This window comes from Phyllobates terribilis, unplaced genomic scaffold (genome assembly GCF_046119375.1).
Source record: "Phyllobates terribilis strain yellow unplaced genomic scaffold, ASM4611937v1 Scaffold_4__5_contigs__length_816908805, whole genome shotgun sequence".
Lineage (NCBI taxonomy): Eukaryota > Metazoa > Chordata > Amphibia > Anura > Dendrobatidae > Phyllobates > Phyllobates terribilis.
In genome coordinates this window covers 107,542,830-107,563,388 of record NW_027362764.1, presented here as the reverse complement: position 1 = coordinate 107,563,388, position 20,559 = coordinate 107,542,830, and the positions used below count along the sequence as shown (strand labels likewise).

General features: G+C 43.2%; 1 protein-coding gene across 10 annotated transcripts in view; it reads right to left on the bottom strand.

The window, feature by feature from the left end:
- Positions 1-20,559, bottom strand: part of DIP2C (disco interacting protein 2 homolog C) — a 542,404-nt gene that overhangs the window by 197,114 nt on the left and 324,731 nt on the right. For all 10 annotated transcript variants that reach the window (XM_073677658.1, XM_073677663.1, XM_073677660.1 and 7 more), the window contains 2 exons: positions 18,436-18,555; positions 12,325-12,522 (listed from right to left, as the gene is read on the bottom strand). In XM_073677658.1, the coding sequence (XP_073533759.1) occupies positions 12,325-12,522; positions 18,436-18,555 (318 nt within the window). The remainder of the gene's footprint in view (positions 1-12,324; positions 12,523-18,435; positions 18,556-20,559) is intronic.

Here is a 20,559-nt window from a genome sequence, read left to right as displayed (position 1 = left end):
GAACGATACAGCAAAAAAAAAAGCCTGTCTATAAACAGTGGCACGCATATTCGGTGTGCCGGCTATTAAAGCAGCTCTATTAAATCATAAAATGAGTAAGTTCAGCAAAGTTTAATTTCTTGCATGTTCCCTTTAAATTATGAAGAGCAGCTCTGAAGTACAAACTTCTGTCTCTACATAAGAAATACTGGTTTCAGATAAAAATAAATAAATAAATCTGTAAAGGGAAACTCTCATTAGCACTTATACAGTAAATGTTTATTACATGGAACACAGGTCCACCTCAGAGAAAGTAGAAAATAAAACAAAAAAAAAATATATGAGAATAGTTCTTCAACTTCAAAAAACAGTAAAAATAAATAAATAAATGTAACCGATTTAACAGATTCTTTACTTTATTTCCAGATATTACTGTTACATGTCAGGCTGGAAGAACATTAAGCCTAGGTCTGGATGTTATCCACCGACAGGTCAAAGCAATAAATAACTCTTAAAAAGAACGTAACGTTTCTGATATAAGATGTCTTCAGCTGACAGCCAGGAAATAAAAAATGGGTATATATCTGGGGAAAAATCCAGAATAGAATAAATAGATTCTTGACGGGAAGTGAATAAATAATTAGGTTTTTAGATTTATTCCTAAACTATTAAATGGGCTCTCCACCCAATAAAAAAAATAAGTAGAAAGATAACTTACTAATACATTCCCATTGGTCCAACAGCTAAGACAGCACCCTTCCCCACTGTACAGACAGATAAGGGGGCTGGATTACCTATTTAAATGACCAACCAACCACTTCCCTTTAAAGGGAACCTGTTATCTGAGTTATATTGCCAGAACCACGGGCAGCATTAATCAAGCACTGGCAGTATTATTGAAGTGTACATCTTACTTTGAAACACTGTCGTTTAAGAGAAAACATACTTATAATGCCGGCCAGGAATTATGCATCTTGGATGACAAGTCCAAGGGTGGTTCCCAGCAGGCTTTCCTAACCGATCTCCTTGACTGACAGGTCTCTCTATAGATACACATTGGGAGAAATCTGTTGGTTAAGGGGAGCAGAAGACGCCAGGGATCTGCCCCTGACTAGTTATGCGAGATGTATAGCCCCCGGCCGGCTATTCTAAGTATGTTTTCTCTGAAACACTGCACAGCTTCTCAGTCGACCATGTACAACTCCAATAACACATCCCGTTCGGGCACCATGAATCTCATGACAGGTTCCGTTTAGCACTGTCCTGTGTCAACCACAGAACCAGATGCATAGCTGCAGGAACCAGAAAGATAGCCGCAGGAACCAGAAGCAATGCCGCAGGAACCAGAAACATAGCCGCAGGAACCAGAAGCATAGCCGCAGGAACCAGAAGCATAGCCGCAGGAACCAGAAGCATAGCCGCAGGAACCAGAAGCATGGCCGCAGGAACAAGAAAGATAGCCGCAGGAACCAGAAGCATAGCTGCAGGAACCAGAAGCATAGCCGCAGGAACCAGAAGCATAGCCGCAGGAACCAGAAAGATAGCTGCAGGAACCAGAAGCATGGCCGCAGGAACCAGAAGCATAGCTGCAGGAACTAGAAGCATAGAAGCAGGAACCAGAAGCATAGCCGCAGGAACCAGAAGCATAGCTGCAGGAACCAGAAGCATGGCCGCAGGAACAAGAAAGATAGCCGCAGGAACCAGAAGCATAGCTGCAGGAACCAGAAGCATGGCCGCAGGAACAAGAAAGATAGCCGCAGGAACCAGAAGCATAGCTGCAGGAACCAGAAGCATAGCCGCAGGAACCAGAAAGATAGCTGCAGGAACCAGAAGCATGGCCGCAGGAACCAGAAGCATGGCCGCAGGAACCAGAAGCATAGCTGCAGGAACCAGAAGCATAGCCGCAGGAACCAGAAGCATGGCCGCAGGAACCAGAAGCATGGCCGCAGGAACCAGAAGCATGGCCGCAGGAACAAGAAAGATAGCCGCAGGAACCAAAAGCATAGCTGCAGGAACCAGAAGCATAGCCGCAGGAACCAGAAAGATAGCTGCAGGAACCAGAAGCATAGCTGCAGGAACCATAAGCGTAGCCGCAGGAACAAGAAACATAGAAGCAGGAACCAGAAGCATAGAAGCAGGAACCAGAAGCATAGCTGCAGGAACCAGAAGCATGGCCGCAGGAACAAGAAAGATAGCCACAGGAACAAGAAAGATAGCTGCAGGAACCAGAAGTATGGCCGCAGGAACAAGAAAGATAGCCGCAGGAACCAGAAGCATAGCTGCAGGAACCAGAAGCATAGCCGCAGGAACCAGAAAGATAGCTGCAGGAACCAGAAGCATGGCCGCAGGAACCAGAAGCATGGCCGCAGGAACCAGAAGCATAGCTGCAGGAACCAGAAGCATAGCCGCAGGAACCAGAAAGATAGCTGCAGGAACCAGAAGCATGGCCGCAGGAACCAGAAGCATAGCTGCAGGAACTAGAAACATAGAAGCAGGAACCAGAAGCATAGAAGCAGGAACCAGAAGCATAGCCGCAGGAACCAGAAAGATAGCCGCAGGAACCAGAAGCATAGCCGCAGGAACCAGAAGCATGGCCGCAGGAACCAGAAAGATAGCCGCAGCAACCAGAAGCATAGCCGAAGAACCAGAAGCATAGCTGTAGGAACCAGAAGCATAGCTGTAGGAACCAGAAGCATAGCCGCAGGAACCAGAAGCATAGCCGCAGGAACCAGAAGCATAGCCTCAGGAACTCTGTTCCAATCACCCATTTACAAAGCAAACAATATTTCCTACACTGTTTATATCAAAGATATTTTTAGTTGTTTGTTTAAAGAGGTTGTAATAAAAACTAAGCTATCCCCTATCAAAAGGATGTGGGGAAACTTTTTGATCAGTGTCAGTCCAACGGCTGGGACCAGTCCCGAGAGCCCCGTCTGAACGGGCTTGATGACACAGTGTTTCTTGAGACGCCGGTCTTGCAGGGGAACATTTATATTTTTCATTTTTATTCCCCACTCTGGGTCCATTCATAAGGGGTTATCCCCTTCACCTTCAATGGGGGTTTTATAGATCTGTAGTCAGTAAGCTCCCCCTATTCATGACTATAGGTAGCCCGAGTTATATCATGTAACTGTATGGAGGTGTTAAGGGCGTGAGGGGATTTGGAGAGTTTTCGATATACAGTATTTCTGATAGATAAAACCATGGCAACTTTGTTGGCAAAATTGTTTACTGGGAGATCTTTTTCAGGAACTATTATTTATTCAGGCAATTAGCACAAACACGTCCCTGGTAAATGACACCTGACTGTGAAGGATATCCATGCTACGTTATAGAGCTATGCTTGCCATTTCTCCTTGATATACAAAATCTTATAAGCCACGCAATATTCCCGGGAAAAAGGGTACGCAGATTAGCGCTCTGAAGGCTCTCTCTGTAGTGATACCTATTGGAAGTAGCTGCCCTGAAAGTCAATGTTCAATCCTTTAAAATGTATTGCAATATGACTAAAGCCATGTTCACAAGCTCAGGATTTAGTCAGTATTTTTCACCAGTAAGCCAAAATCAGGAAAAATCAGAGGAAAAGTATAACAGAAACACATCAGCAATTCTGTATTTTTCATCCACTCCTGGTTTTGGCTTACAAATGCGGAGGTAAAATACTGACCAAATACTGAACATGTGAACGTGGCCTTAGCATAAAGATCTATACCAAAGTCTTCTCCAAAAGGAAGAGACCCCCCCATCTGCACACAGCTGTTCTGATTCTAGGGGTTACTGTTTCTCCCTGCGGCCTATGGGTAAAAGATATGCAAATAATCAGCGTCCCAGTTGTCTATAGCTTTGGTTATTATATTATGGTACATATTCTTTTGTAATTTTCTGAAAACATCTTTTACGATTCTTAAAGGGAAAACTAAACTAACTGAAAAAAATGGGAGACGAAAGAGAAAGAAAAATATTTTCTCCACATCTTCTTTCTAGCTCTAACCCTAAAACTCGGGTACCCATTACATGAGAGGGTTTGATTGTAAGGATACCATTAAAATATGGATGAAATGTAGAAAAAGTCAAATAGTGAATTATTCACTAACCCTGGCTGTTCCGTAAAGAACCTTGTTATAGTTACACAGTCATTATTGACATTGAATATTCAATCTGGGTGATTTCTGGAGAAAGTTTGTTAATGGTTAATGAGTGACTACAGCCAGGACTTCAGGACAAAATTAATCTACTTTTTCGTTATTTTTTTTTTATACCAGAAAGGAAGTTGGAGTGTGAGACTTACTAATGCGATTTGCCTTTTACCTTGTAACGTAAATATTGAGGTCAAAAGGATCAACGTCTTCAAAGTTCCTTTGCCAAAGATTTATTATGGCAGAAATAGAAAAAAGAGAAAATATTCCGACCAAATAGTCAAGACTCAAGAAAATGTAAAACTAAATTTGAAAAATTCACTGTGAGTTTACGCTCTCATGATCCTAAAGGGAAAAATAAACTTGCATATATTTTTACAAGTACTTTACCATGTTTTATTCATTAGTGTTCGTATGGGAAAAATGCCACATGAAAGGTCACACCTAAGACACGGTGCAATTTTCAAAAACTGGGGCAAGTTCAAAGTCTCCCATCATCACACCCAGCATCACTCCGCTAAAGGTTTTACCAAAAAATATCAATGAACAGTAATAACACTTTAAATTCAGTTTACAGCATTTTGACTTTTATAGGAGAATTCAATGTTACTTTAAAAGGAATCTGTCAACAGGCTTTTGCTATCTCATCTGAGAGCAGCATGATGTAGGGGCAGAGACCCTGATTCCAGCAATGTATCTCTCACTGGGCTGCTAGCTGCAGTTTTGATAAAATAAGTGTTTTATCTGCTGCAGATCTACCAGTTCTCTAAAGTCTGAGCCCCGTATAACTCCGCCCACACCACTGATTGTCATGTTTTTGTGTGCACTGTGCATAGGCAGAAAGATGCCAATCAGTAGTGGGGGGCGTAATTAGACTACATGGTAGCGGTTTACTACTCCTATAGTGATAATTTCTAGCCGATAAAACCTACAGCAAGCAGCCCAGTAAGTGAAATGATGCTGTCTCTCAGATTAGGTGGCAAACACCTGCTGATGGATTCCCTTTAGCTATAACGTTCATACACAACTATGACGATATGATATGGATTTCAAGCTCAACAAAAAACATCCTGAGCAGCATAGGATATACAGGTGCTTCTCACTAAATTAGAATATCATCAAAAAGTTAATTTATTTCAGTTCTTCAATACAAAAAGTGAAACTCATATATTATATAGAGTCATTACAAACAGAGTGATCCATTTCAGGTGTTTATTTCTGTTAATGTTGATGATTATGGCTTACAGCCAATGAAGACACAAAAGTCATTATCTCAGTAAATTAGAATACTTTATAACAACAGCTTGAAAAATGATTTTAAAATCCGACATGTTGGCCTACTGAAATGTATGTTCAGTAAATGCCCTCAATACTTGGTCGGGGCTCCTTTTGCATCAATTACTGCATCAATGCGGCGTGGCATGGAGGCGATCAGCCTGTGGCACTGCTGAGGTGTTATGGAAGCCCAGGTTGCTTTGATAGCAGCCTTCAGCTCGTCTGCATTGTTGGGTCTGGTGTCTCATCTTCCTCTTGACAATACCCCATAGATTCTCTATAATAGATTCTCTATGGGGTTAAGGTCAGGCGAGTTTGCTGCCAATCAAGCACAGTGATACTGTTGTTTTTATACCAGGTATTGGTACTTTTGGCAGTGTGGACAGGTGCCAAGTCCTCCTGGAGAATGAAATTTCCATCTCCAAAAAGCTTGTCGGCAGAGGGAAGCATGAAGTGATCTAAAATTTCCTGGTAGACGGCTGCAATGACCTTGGTCTTGATAAAACACAGTGGACCTACACCAGCAGATGACATGGCTCCCCAAACCATCACTGATTGTGGACACTTCACACTAGACCTCCAGCAGCTTGGATTGTGGCCTCTCCACTCTTCCTCCAGACTCTGGGACCTTGATTTCCAAATGAAAATTGGAACTCTGGAACCTTGTGGAGTGTGTCAATGACTGTCTTATGGACATCTGTCAAGTCAGCAGTCTTCCCCATGATTGTGAAGCCTACTGAAACAGACTAAGGGACCTTTTTAAATGCTTAGAAAGCCTTTGCAGGTGTTTTTTGTTAATTATTCTAATTTACCGAGATAATGACTTTTGTGTTTTTATTGGCTGTAAGCCATAATCATCAACATCACAGAAATAAACACTTTAAATAGATCACTCTGTTTGTAATGACTCTATATAATATATATGCGTTTCATTTTTTGTATGGCACAACTGAAATAAATTAACTTTTCAATGATATTCTAATTTAGTGAGATGTACCTGTAGATTGTAAGCTTGCGAGCAGGGCCCTCAATCCTCCTGTAACTGTTGAAATGTGACACATTGTATTGTTTATATTGTCTGTATATGTCCCTACTTAATTGTAAAGTGCTGCGGAATATGTTGGCGCTATATAAATAAAAATTATTCTTATTATTAAGGAAGAAACACAATCTAAAATATCTCCCTTATGATCTATGTGAAAGAGATTTTGAATGTATAAATAAAATAAGACTCTGAAAAGCATATATTGCAATTAATGCCCATTTAGACAGGACATATAAACAGGTTGGTAACCACCCCACAAAGCAGCAAAACTTAAGTGCGATGATTTTTAGACAAGCTTAAAAATTACCACTATTGACGACATTTTGCTCTGTGTAAACAAGAGATGTGACAATTAAATTATACTCTATGAGCACAGAATGATCGTATTAACAATCGTTCTGTGTACATATAACTGAGTGGAAAAAGTAGAGAAAACTGCTCATCCCAATTCCTTGTATAAAAACACCCAAATTGTAATCCATCTTGATTAAAAAAAAACAGCATCTCGTATTTTTACGTATATTCCACAGAAAACATCTGTCGCGTTTCTGGCGTGTAGCTGCCCTTAGGCATACTGAATGGTCATATATAGAATTGAGGTCACCAATGTAAACAAAGCAATAAAGGAAGGCCAATTGGCTTGCATGCAGCCGATCAGCGGTCGTTTAAATGGCTGTGGTCGGCATGTCTAAATATATGGTTAGCGGGGTTGTCCTGTGAACAATTACCAATAGCGCAGGTGATGAATATATGATGCTGGGGGTCTGACCACTGGAACCCCCAGCAATCACAAGAAAGGGGGTTCCAAGTCCCTCTTGAAAATAAAGAAGTAGTGTCCAAGTCCATGATCATTCACTGTCTCTGAAAGTGGTGGTCCCAGATATAAAATATTACTCAAGTCATAATGGACTGTGGTTGCCTGTTCTTAGAGTTGGTGGAAGGTTCCAGGGGCTAGACCCCCACTAATCATACTTTCATCATCAATCGCGTGGATAGTAAAAATGGCACAAATCAAAACCTGGTTAAAACATTGAAAATTAGACAAAAAAAGGCAATAGATGAGGTCCAATCGATGAGGTCCAGACTGCTGTTGTTGGAGATTTCCATGGGAGCATTAGGAGAAGCCCGAGGAAACTAGCATGAACATTACCCCAGGAGGCAACAACAGCAGACCAACACGTCGTGTCCTGAAATCACTTCGCCGGTTTTCATGTCAGGAGTGAATGAGGCAAACAAACAGAAGAAAAAGGGTATTAAAGAGGCAGATAAACAGAAGAAAAAGGCTACTATGGAGGCAGATGAAGAGAAAAAAAAGGCGACTATGGAGGCAGATAAGGAGGCAGATAAACAGAAGAAAAAGGCTGCTAAGGAGGCAGAAAAACAGAAGAAAAAGGCTACTAAGGAGGCAGAAAAACAGAAGAAGAAGGCTACTAAGGGGGCAGATAAACAGAAAAAAAAGGCTACTAAGGGGGCAGATAAACAGAAGAAAAAGGCTACTAAGGAGGCAGATAAACAGAAGAAAAAGGCTACTAAGGAGGCAAAAAAACAAGAAAAAGGCTACTAAGGAGGCAGAAAAACAGAAGAAAAAGGCTACTAAGGAGGCAGATAAACAGAAGAAAAAGGCTACTAAGGGGGCAAATAAACAGAAGAAAAAAGCTACTAAGGAGGCAGATAAAATAAAAACGCTACTGCATAAGGTGACAGACGGCCATTTACAGCTGTTATTCCGTACAAACCACACAAGGGAAGCCTTGAAGCCAGGCTCAGATTTTCATTGCCCACCCTGTAGAAACAACCGCTAACATTTGCCATGTAAGCCGTGACTTTGGATTTGTTTGGAATCATTCATTCATTATCATATAAAATAAAACCTGCAGGGAGGATAAATGTATTGATCTAGGAAAGCAGAACATGACTCAGACGTACAGAAGGCCACAAACACTAATTCCAATATAACATAACCATCAGCACAACAAGAAGAGAGAAAATGAATATGTGATTGCTCAGTAGCTGCCATCGCAGTCAGTGCATTTATCATTGCCAGGAAAATTGCATTTCATGTCACGTTCTGGGTGTTTGCACTGTCTGATCGCACAACAAATCACTGGAGCAATTTTTAGAAATTATCATCTGCAGACAGCCTGACTGGATCATAGTGTCGGCCATTAAGTGCTCCAATTTAGAACCAATTTACTAAGTGCTTTTTCAGGCCCAGTAACAAACACAATGAAGGATTTCTAGTGAGTGTTCTTCTAAAGCAACTAGTGGCAATTCTGCTGGTATATATGCCGGGGCATATACAGAAATCATCAGGCCCAAAGCAAACCTCAAAATCGCCCCAACTCCCCTCTGACAGTTCTGCCGAATGTGTGATTATTGCTTTATTTTAATTTTTTTTTACAATTAATTCCTATAGTGATTTATAAATGTTTATAATCATCAGACCAACATATAGTCATATTCTGCCTGCAGCCTCTATTGATTGAAGCTCCCAATATAATGATTTATACAGCTATTACTAAACTCCAATGACCAAATAGGAGATGAGTGAGCGCCCCCTAGCTGTAACTAAAAAGGAAAAATAATGAGGAAATATACCGCTTGGGTGCAGGGTTGCAAATGGACAGTTTGTAAAAATAGAACATTTGTCCAGTATCCGTAAACGAAAAATGTTGATGAACCAGTGTCCTTAAGAAAGTGTTGAAAGAGCATGTTAGATGGATAACCCCTTTAAATATTAAGCATGATTTGTAGCGGGATTAACCCCTTAAGGACCGGGAAATTTTCCTTTTTTCACGAGGCTGTTAGAGGCAGATGATTACTGAATACTTCAGACATTATCTGCCAGGAAAGATGCGGGCTCGGCTTGTGAGCCCGCATCAAAAGGCAGGGAGACGACTTATGACGGACATAGTACGTCTTAAGTCATTAAGGGGTTAAAATCATTGTCAGAAATCTTTATGCAATACGCTCAGTTATTTCTAAAACAAAATTTGCAATTAGTTACCCTACTAAGATACAGCGCTGGTACTGTTATGTCGATAGCGCTGCAGCCAATCAGTGAGCTCAATGGCTTGTGTCATCTACATGGGCAGAATCACTAAGCTTAGTGATTGGCTGCAGTGCTGTCAACGTGATGTCACCGCTGCAGCTAAACAACAAAAGACCAGGGCATTGTTGGAGAGCTGGAGCTGAACATAATGAGGGTAATTAATCCTCAGTTTGTTTTTATAACTAATGAGTGTATGGCATAAAGTGTTCTGGAAGAGGACAACTCGTTTAAGCTCCGATTGGGGCCTCAAAACTCAGAAATTGGTAACACCTGGGTGCAATAATGCTCGTAGTCAGGTATGTTGCTAAATCAAAAATTTGTGCAAGCATTAGTTTTGCCACAGCTGCCTCCCTAGATGGGTCTATACAATAGTAAATTCCCAGGAGGGGGTCCAATCATCAATTATGTATCAGCAAGGAGTAGATGTGTGTAGGAATAGTCAAAACCCAACGCTTACCTTGGTTCCTTACTGCGCAGCACTCTGCCGGTCCATAGGGTGTCCTGCAATTTCAGGCACCCGTATACTTGTCCCCATTATTTAATACATTTAGGGCTCTCATACTCATTTTGAACCCATACTTTATTCCTTCCATACATTTTTGCTTCCCCTGATGAGTGGACGAAACACGTCGGAAGGGGGAAATTAGGAACCTACCTAGCGGGATAGTACCTTACTTATCAGGACAGGGTTTATCTCTCTGCTGTTTATGTTCTTTACCCTCCAACTATTTTCTGTTTCTTTTTAGGAAGTAGACGGCATATTCTCTAACAGTACGAATTTAATACTTTATTTTGTGGTTTGTTTTACTCACTCTGGGATCTCTTTCTATTTCAGCACAGCTTCCCTTCTGTAGGTAATTTACACTCTGCTCTACCTTCCGGTTCTTTAGGAGGATCGTGAAGCGTAGGCAGCATAGGTCGAGTTGCCATCACCTAGTCTGTGGTTTGGGCTATCTCTGCTCCCATTAGGGACTGTGGGTCAGGATCTCTTGTCTGTACAGGAACCAGCAGGGTCAGTTGCAGTTTTTAGTTTGTGTCCCCCCCCCCCCCCCCCCGAGTGAATTGCTGCACTATCATAACAATATTCATCTCTGCCACGGGTAAAGACGTGGGGGCATGGGAAAAAGCCCAAGGCATATAAGCGGGTGTTAGCAAAGACACCAAAAATACTGCAGACCTTCCATCTAGGACAGCGTAATAGATACTTTGCTTCCATTCAACTACGGCCATCTCAAGGTGCTATGCATATATGGTAGCCACCTCGCCCAAGCCACCATATGATGAAATGTGAAACAGACCTGGGTATACGGGAGAAATCAGGGGTAACTAGAAACATATCCATCAACATGATCGTTAATACGGTTACACGTTTCCATGTCATGGTAATTAACGGGGTTTTCCACCTTTGGTGACAATTATTTTTTTCCTTAAATGCATGTGTTTGGGACTAGAATTTGGGTGTGATTACTAATGGTGCACCATTTGACTTCTACAAGCTATTTGTCTCCCTGCGCATTCAACTTAGATGTAGCCTGTGACCATAAATCAGCTGAGAGGTGCTTAGAGAATAAAAGAGTTAGAAACTCCCCCAGCAAACTCTCAGCATGAACTCGCTGACGGATTCTCAGTTGACTCATTCTGCATACATCTAAAGACAGGACAACACTTTCTACAGAAGGCAAACAGTGCATCCCAATTGCAAACATGTTTTTTAGCCACAAATACACGCATATAGGTAAAAACACATTGTCCCCAAAGGTGGACAACCCCTTTAATTACTTTTTGCTCTTTGATATTTTGTCCCCAGGTATTTCATAGATTTTTTTTTACTAATGCTTTTACACGTTTGGTGACGTTTGCCTGTTGCTAGGAATCACTTACTTTAGGTTGGTGGTTGCCTAAATCTGGCCAAATGTAGACTGAACACAGCGCTCTGATATTTGAGGTCTTGGATAGTAAGTTCCTAATTCAGAGCACAATGTTGTAATGCTGTATACGCCAAAAATAAATTTAGTGTCTTTTATTGTTGTTCTTCCTTGATTTTCCAAACTTTTTTTTTTTTTTTTAAAACATAGTCATGAGATAAATGTTTTCAGCCAGCAGACCTTCTTTACACCCACTGACTGCCGAGAGTACAATAATGACATGTGTCTGCCTTGGGTATGGAGATTGTTGGAGAGGATATGCTCTACCGCTGGACATACACAAGATAATCAATCGATCAGATGATTAATCAGACATCCAAATAATCAAAGCATCCAATACACATCGTGTATCCAGTATAAAAGAGAAAAAAAAAGCAGAAAGTAATACATCCGCAGCAGCCAGCAATTGCCAAAATCATCCTACTTGGCAGATTACATTTAGCCAAACAAAAAGTTACCGTTGGCCGTCACAAATGATCGTTTGTGTTTAATTGAATGACCCGTGCTGAAGCCTTGCATATTGCCGCCGTAATATAAGGACACATATTAGTAACAGAAATACATTTACATATTAATTCCATTCCTTGAACTGTAAAGTAATGAATGTCAGAACATGTATGGCAACAACTGCAGTGAAGCCATTAATCAAAGTGACATTACTTTCATTATATTCACTTTAACTGATTAATTTGGGTGTAAAAGTCAAATCCACAACTTCAATAGCCTTTACTTAAGCCTGGCCTTAGGTGCTCACCTTATCTGCGCATCTGTTCTTCGTTTTATTACGCTCAGAAGATACAGAGCACTGGTTTCTGGTTTCATAACAGTCAGTGTAAGCGCGGTCAAAGACCACAAAGACACTTTGATGATTTCTTTTGCCCTACGTGAGTCAACACAAATCCAGATTCTTACCATATGTCAATATGTAGAGTGGTTTTCCATTGGTATCCATAGTGGTAAGGCAGGGGGCTTTAGGTGATATGGTTCCCCATCGCTGGAGTGCAGCTTCTAATGAAGGCGGCCAATTTGTGACTACTCCCAACTGCTCCCCTCGCATGGCTAACATCTGGGCTCCCTCGGGTTTTGGCTGGTTTGGGTCCGGCTGTTGGACTTTAGACAAAAAATAATGTCAGATTTGATGTCAATACAACATACATGAATTGTCCTGTGGAACAAGAAGTTTAGCCATTGGAGATGTGAAACGTTCCTGGAGAGATCGGTTGATTGCTCCGGGTTCCGCTCCGAGACCCTGACAAACAGCTGATTTTACCATGGAAGGTCAAGATAGTCCTGGAACAGCAGAATTTAGTCTGTCTGAAACAACATTTACAATACTATTGTAATTGTTTAAAGATCTGATTTCTTTTAAATGTATCCGTAAGTATATCTCTCCCGTTGAATATTTTTGGCTACATATCAATCTAAATGTACATTAAACCCTTCGAAAAGTCAGAGTTTCTACCAGCTATGCAAAAATGGGTGGAGTTCAGACGGAACAGAGGTACAGTGGGGCGGAACAGGGGCACAGCGGGGTGGAACAGGGGCACAGCGGGGTGAAACAGGGGCACAGCGGGGCGAAACAGGGGCACAGCGGGGCGGAACAGGGGCACAGCGGGGCGGAACAGGAGCACAGTGGGGCGAAACAGGGGCACAGCGGGGCGGAACAGGGGCACAGCGGGGCGGAACAGGAGCACAGTGGGGTGGAACAGGGGCACAGTGGGGCAGAACAGGAGCACAGTGGGGTGGAACAGGGGCACAGTGGGGCAGAACAGGGGCACAGCGGGGCGGAACAGGGGCACAGCGGGGCGAAACAGGGGCACAGCGGGGCGGAACAGGGGCACAGCGGGGCGGAACAGGAGCACAGTGGGGTGGAACAGGGGCACAGTGGGGCAGAACAGGGGCACAGCGGGGCGGAACAGGAGCACAGTGAGGTGGAACAGGGGCACAGTGGGGCGGAACAGGGGCACAGTGGGGCGGAACAGGGGCACAGTGGGGCGGAACAGGAGCACAGCGGGGTGGAACAGGGGCACAGTGGGGCGTGACGCCGCAGCTCAGATAATTCATGCTCCCAACACAAGAAATCTCACTCCAGTTACTGGTATGAACCTCTTCATGAATCAGGAGCATCTGACTCCACTATGCCCCCTCATCAAGATCAGCAAGAAAATCGCAGATCTTAATGAATTGGGGCCTAAATGTTGAGTAACTTTTTAACCACGTTATAAAACTTATCTTGTACTAATCCTGAGTTATAATCTAAAATATACTCCAGAGCTGCATTCTTAAAGCAGCATTGCCATTTTTCTTTTTTCTTCTAAAACTTCATCACCACCTGAGTGTCCATCACACTCTGCACTTCTCTTAGACACTGTGTATTTATTTCAATATAGTTCCACTTATTTTCTTCACTTTAGCCTCCATCTTGATTCCAAGCTTTCATTCTGCATGTTATTTCTCAATGCTCTGCTATGAATCCCATCAGTACAGCATATAGAGCCATTTTCTACCTGCTGGAATGACACTCTGATTATGCCTTTCTCTGTATTTTCCTTAAAAGCTAATATAATATACACAGTCAGGGAGTCTGAACATCTTCTAGATTGTAATTGGCACTGTACAGTAATCATCATTATCTTTGATATAAACTTCTGTTGCTCATCTGTGGAAAACTTATTGTGGTACAATCCATCAAACTGCATCACTCAAAGCAGTTTTGGTGACCCCCGGAAGACAACATAAAGCCATTTAACTCCCAGGGGTTCACCATGTGATAACATGACCAAGCCTAAATGATAGAAAAGAACAACTACATTTATATGTATTGGGGGACTACTGACAAGACAAGCTAAAAAAACAATGGAGTATAATTATAATTCAGTAGGCTTCAGAAAAAATATGTGCCCACATTGCTTGCTAGCTCACTGAGAATATTTTAGTGATTTTATCTAAGTATGCTGTTTAGGCCACTGATATAGAAACAAACGGGAGAGCGGGGACTACAATAAACCTATCTTTGACTACTTGTACAGACGACAAGAAGAACTATAAATAAGGGTCTAGACCAGTGGTCCCCAACCTTTTTTGCACCAGGGACCGGCTTGAAGCAAGATCATTTTTCCATGGCCCAGCAAGGAGGGGGTGGGGTGGGCGGGGCTTTGGTCATATGGGGGCGGGGTAATGGAGGGATTTGAAGTTTAGTGCATACTTATCATATAGTGTAGACCAGGTCCCCGCCAGGAGCTATGCCAGGAGCCGCATCACTGAGGCCCCATCACGCCCTGCAGCAGGACAGGGCAGCTGTCCTGACAGCTGCTGTTCAGCTGCATTTACTTCATCCCAGGGGCGGACACAGACTGTAGTGGGCCCCTGTGCAAGAAATTTTTGGGGGCCCCCCCCCGCCCTTCATAAGGCAACAAAGTTATGTAAACATAACCCCCGCCCATGTGCATCTCTCACCCCCCCATGTGCAGCTCAACCCCCGTGCATCTCTCATCCCCCTCCGTGCATCTCTCATCCCCCTCCGTGCATCTCTCATCCACCCCCCGTGCATCTCTCATCCCCCTCCGTGCATCTCTCATCCCCTCCGTGCATCTCTCATCCCCCCCGTGCATCTCTCACCCCCCCGTGCATCTCTCACCCCCCCGTGCATCTCTCATCCCCCTCCGTGCATCTCTCACCCCCCCGTGCATCTCTCATCCCCCTCGTGCATCTCTCATCCCCCCCGTGCATCTCTCATCCCCCCGTGCATCTCTCATCCCCCCCGTGCATCTCTCACCCCCCCCGTGCATCTCTCATCCCCCCCGTGCATCTCTCATCCCCCCCGTGCATCTCTCATCCACCCCCCGTGCATCTCTCATCCCCCCCGTGCATCTCTCACCCCCCCGTGCATCTCTCACCCCCCCGTGCATCTCTCATCCCCCTCCGTGCATCTCTCACCCCCCCGTGCATCTCTCATCCCCCTCCGTGCATCTCTCATCCCCCCCGTGCATCTCTCATCCCCCCCGTGCATCTCTCATCCCCCCGTGCATCTCTCATCCCCCCCGTGCATCTCTCATCCCCCCCGTGCATCTCTCATCCCCTCCGTGCATCTCTCATCCCCCCGTGCATCTCTCACCCCCCCGTGCATCTCTCACCCCCCCGTGCATCTCTCACCCCCCCGTGCATCTCTCATCCCCCCGTGCATCTCTCATCCCCCCCGTGCATCTCTCATCCCCCCCGTGCATCTCTCATCTCTCATCCCCCCCGTGCATCTCTCATCTCTCCCCTCCCCCCCATGTGCATCTCTCCCCTGCCCCCCATGTGCATCTCTCATCTCTCCCCTCCCCCCATGTGCATCTCTCATCTCTCCCCTCCCCCCCATGTGCATCTCTCATCTCTCCCCTCCCCCCCATGTGCATCTCTCATCTCTCCCCTCCCCCCCCATGTGCATCTCTCATCTCTCCCCTCCCCCCAATGTGGATCTCTCATCTCCCCCCCCCCCCATGTGCATCTCTCCCCTCCCCCCCATGTGGATCTCTCATCTCTCCCCTCCCCCCATTCCCCCCATGTGCATCTCCCATTCCCCCCACTCCTAGTTAATTGTATTTAAAAAAAAATAAAACTTGTTATACTTACCCCCATGCGATCCCTGCAGAATCCTGGCGCTCGTCCAAATCGCTGACACCAGGTTCTCCTGCCTTCCGGTCATGTGACGGCGCCGTCACATGACCGGAAGTCAGAGGAATTATGAGATGTCCTGGACCCGGCGCTTTGCTTTGTGATTGTCTGTGGCGGTGCCGCGGACCGGCTGAAAAACCCCAACGGCCCGGTCCTGGTCCGCGGACCGGCGGTTGGGGACCTCTGGTCTAGACTATAGGGCACAGTGGCATGTAAAAGTTTTGGCACCCCTGGTCAAAATTACTGTTATTGTGAACACAAGATGAAATATTTCCTTTGTATTTTAGGCAAAAATATATTTTTTTCATATATTACATTTTAAAAATTACAAAAAGGAAAATGGGCAGATGCAAAAGTTTGGGTACCCTTGGAGATTTGTGTGCTCAGATAACATAACAACGCCAACATTGCAGGAGCGGTATATGTTATTTTATTATGGACACCTTAAGATTTCAGAAAGGGTTGTAATGGATAACCCCTTTAACCCAGAAGCCTCTCTGTCAGCTTTTCTGACACATACAAATTGGTGATAAAAAGTCAAGTTCTTCGCACTTTTCTACTTGAATGTAGAATACAACATGGCAGGAGACAATTCCAGGTCAGACCTTATGCAGGGCGGGCAGGCGGGCGGACGTCCTTTTGGTGGCTCATTACGCAATCCTGGGAAGTTCTAATAAATCTGTGCCAATCTATTTACAAGGTTGATACATTCTGAAGATTAATTCAATTTATGTATAAACTGTAGAATGCTGTTCGACATTTGCATAAAAAAAAGAAAAACCCTACACGTTCCTGCTATAAAACATGTAAATGTTTTCTTCGTTCTTTTAAATATAGAAACGCACTGATATACACAATGGCTATGGACGCCCAACACTCAGGATGTTACTGTGGTGTTTTTCTCTGCTCTATAATTAAGCCAAACTATGGGGAAAAAGGAGATTATTATGATATTAGTCTTCTGCCAGATTCTAAATTGTATTTATTGGCTTTGGGCACCTCTCACGCTTCAGCACAAATGAAAGTTGACAAATTGATCAGATGCAATTAGCGGATACGTGACAGCGTGCCAATTCTGGTGGAGTCAGGTGTGTAGCGCTTATTAATACTCTCTAAAGACTGAAGAGCGAGCGGGGAGTTTCACGGAGAGATCACCTACTGCTAGGTTCAATGTCTTGTCCAAGGATATCCGGGAGGATAGCTATTAAAGCTGTGTGTTCTAGGACAAATAATATTAGGGCTGGTGCACATGGCCATATTATCAACCTCTTTTGTATGGAGTTGTAATAGGGCAGCTCTTTATTACAATAACTGGAAATCTTCCATTGGAGCCCTGAGATCTGCCTCTTACCTGACGGAATCCCAGGCTCGTCTTTTAACAGACCGAAAAATCAAAGGAAAAGCCACGAATGCTAGCAGGTGGGAGTCAGCTCGGAGGGCTCCGTCGGTTCCAGAATACTCACATGGCCGATGGATCGGTTACGCACCACCTGATTTGCACCATCTTTAGTGATACCTTTTAAATCTGTGAGGGTGGACTTCTGGAACATACACCCATTTCCAGAATGAGTCCCTTTTATCCCCAAGGATGAAACAGCATTGCGCATGCTCAGCCGCCACGCCGTATTCATTCTCTTTGGAACTGCCGACGCAATATTCAGCTTTCTAAGGCAGGTCCATAGAGAATGAATGGTGGGTCATTAAAGAATTTTATCCCCATTAGAATGGAACAGCATTGCACATACTCGGCCGCCCCGTCATATTCATTCTCTTTGGAACTGTCAACGCAATATTCGGCTTTCTAAGGCAGGTCCATAGAGAATGAATGGTGGGTCATTCAAACATGTGCATTATCGCTCCATTCTAATGTGGATATAAATTACCGCATTCTAATGATCGCTGGGGATCCAAGTGGTTGGACCACCACCAATCTGAAAGTTATCAGCTATCCTGTGCATAGGTGATAACTTTTTCGACACTAGAATACTGCATTAGATCATTTCCAAAGACAATGGTGCCAATTCATCACTTTGAAAAGTCGCAAAATTTTTGTGCAGCAGGGAACTCAAGTGGTAAGCAACGCTAATTTTTAATTTTATAACAAACTCTACTCCTTGCTAAATTTTGAAAAAATGAATTTAAATTAAGTTTCCAGACTTGTTATTTTTCATCCATCAGTTCTCAGAAGGCTTTCAAAGCTTTTATTCCAATATTCTAGGCATTACTAAGATTTTCCAATTAACAGTGAATCAGAATCCTAGTATCATTGAGTCAGCAGTATAGATGTCATTTTCCAATCAAATTTCCCCGTTTCCCACATTTCCAGCAGTTTGCACTGTAATAATAAATAACAATTAAGCATCTAACCTTCCAATAACTCCTCAAAATCGTCCACAAAGAACTCTCGTAACGGTGGCCGCTTGGGTCTTTTTAAGGTGTTTACAAGTTGCTGGATCTTTGCAGATACTCTACTGCTTACAGGGACTCCTATAAATAAGCAGAAAGATCAATGATACACCAGGAATTCAGAAGAAAAACAGACATTATGGTGGTTGGAATAGCCAGTTATATATTTAATAATAGTTATTTCAGTTTTCATTTGACTGTCATCTTTGGAGACAAAGAAAAATATGTTAGCCAGATCATTACATCTACCAAGATGAAGCAATCCATCCAGACTTTCCCAATGATTCTCAGAGAGGCAGCTGAGACCATCACTGACCATGAGGATGAGGTCCTGATTTCCGTGTTTCTTCTCACTGCGGTTGAGATTGAATGGAGCCATCATGCGTACTAACGCTCTATTCAACATCTATGGGGTAGGAGCACTCAGCTCTTGGTTCATCCCATACACTTGCATGTAGTAGCAGCAGTCAAGGGTTTGAGGATGAAGTGAGGACCAGGACTGGAGAGTGAGAACTGATTCACAGGACCCGGTTCATTGGCCACTTCAGTAATCTGTGGTTGCTTGATGGCAGTCCTGAAAAAATACCTGCTAGCATCCATGGCTCTTCTTTTGATTAGCTGGACTGGCAAGATGTCACGCGTGTCACGCCACGACAATGGCATTGTGCCAGGCTGACTAATCAAAAGAAGGGGATGTCGCCATGTAAGGGGCAGTTCACAAGGATCCCGTCTAGCAACCACAGATTACAGACATGGCCACTGGACCATGTCATGAGAATCAATTTGCACCATCTCTAATCAAGCCCATTGTTCACTTAATCTATCGGGGTTCCAGTGGTGGACCTCCCAACAAGAAAACATCATGTTGCCTATACTGTAGGGGGATGATAAATGTATTTTGTTGGAAAATCTTTTTAAGGAACCCATAGAGCGTTGACGGCTATCGATAGTTAGTCATCCATGCTTCCCATACACATTCGGAAGAGTGTGCATGTGTCATGACTGGGGAGAGGGTGGATAAGCTAAATCTAGACCTATCTGGTAAAGACTTATCTTCCAGTAAACACAAAAAGGACCAGGCATTAAAATTCAACATACCGAATCTTTCTCTTTCCTGACATCATCTGATGTGGAAGAACCACATAAACCTAACATGGTCAACCCCTCGCCATGGGAAATCCATGTTCGTCCCTCTTTAACATCTAAGTGGTGCATTCAAGAATTATTATATCTGATGGTTCTTATTACAAAAAAAAATACTTAATGCTATGAGTCACCCCTTCCTCTTCACAGATGTGTGAGATCCTACCATCGTTGATGGGACACGTGATGCCTAATCATTGCCACATTGCAGTTCTCTAGTAGCACATTAACTCTTCCAGTAGTTAAAAAGTAAAAAATCAGCAGCCAACCCCGCCAAAGGCAATATCCATTATAGCGGAAGCGGCTGTTCTGCAGTGTTGAGGAATGCAGTAGCTTGTAATTATTTTCTCACAATTTTAAATGACTGTTCACTAAATAATTAACATCAGCCCCAATAAACTGTACCGAATGTTCCCACCAAAGCAGATTTCTTCCCCAATCCCGCAATTCTAAGAGTTTGGTGTTAATTTTGGGCCGAATTGATAAAGAAAACCAATTAAGAGCTGTAACAGAATAACTGGTCCTAATATTCATATATATCTCATATTATTTTATACTTAATTACCTTAAACAATAATCTCATTAAAAGCATAATTATATTTAGAAGTTTCATGATTAAACTGATGTCTGGATATTGTAACACGGGAACAATCTATGCATTATATTAACTACAAGTAGCCAATATTAATTCAATCAGTCAGAGCTGAGCTTGGAGCAATGTAATATAAAGCCAAGCAAAGAAATAACTTTGCACAAAAAGGAAATAATCCTTTGGGTGGAATTACAGCAATACAGTTACATTGTAAAATTACAGGTCTGCACTTTATGAAACTCTGGGGGCATCAAGTAAGCCCCTTAATGTCTTTCATGGGTCAAGTGAAAAAAATGTCCACTTCTTTTCTCAGTCTTATTTCTGGATATGTGATATTATCAAATATGTAT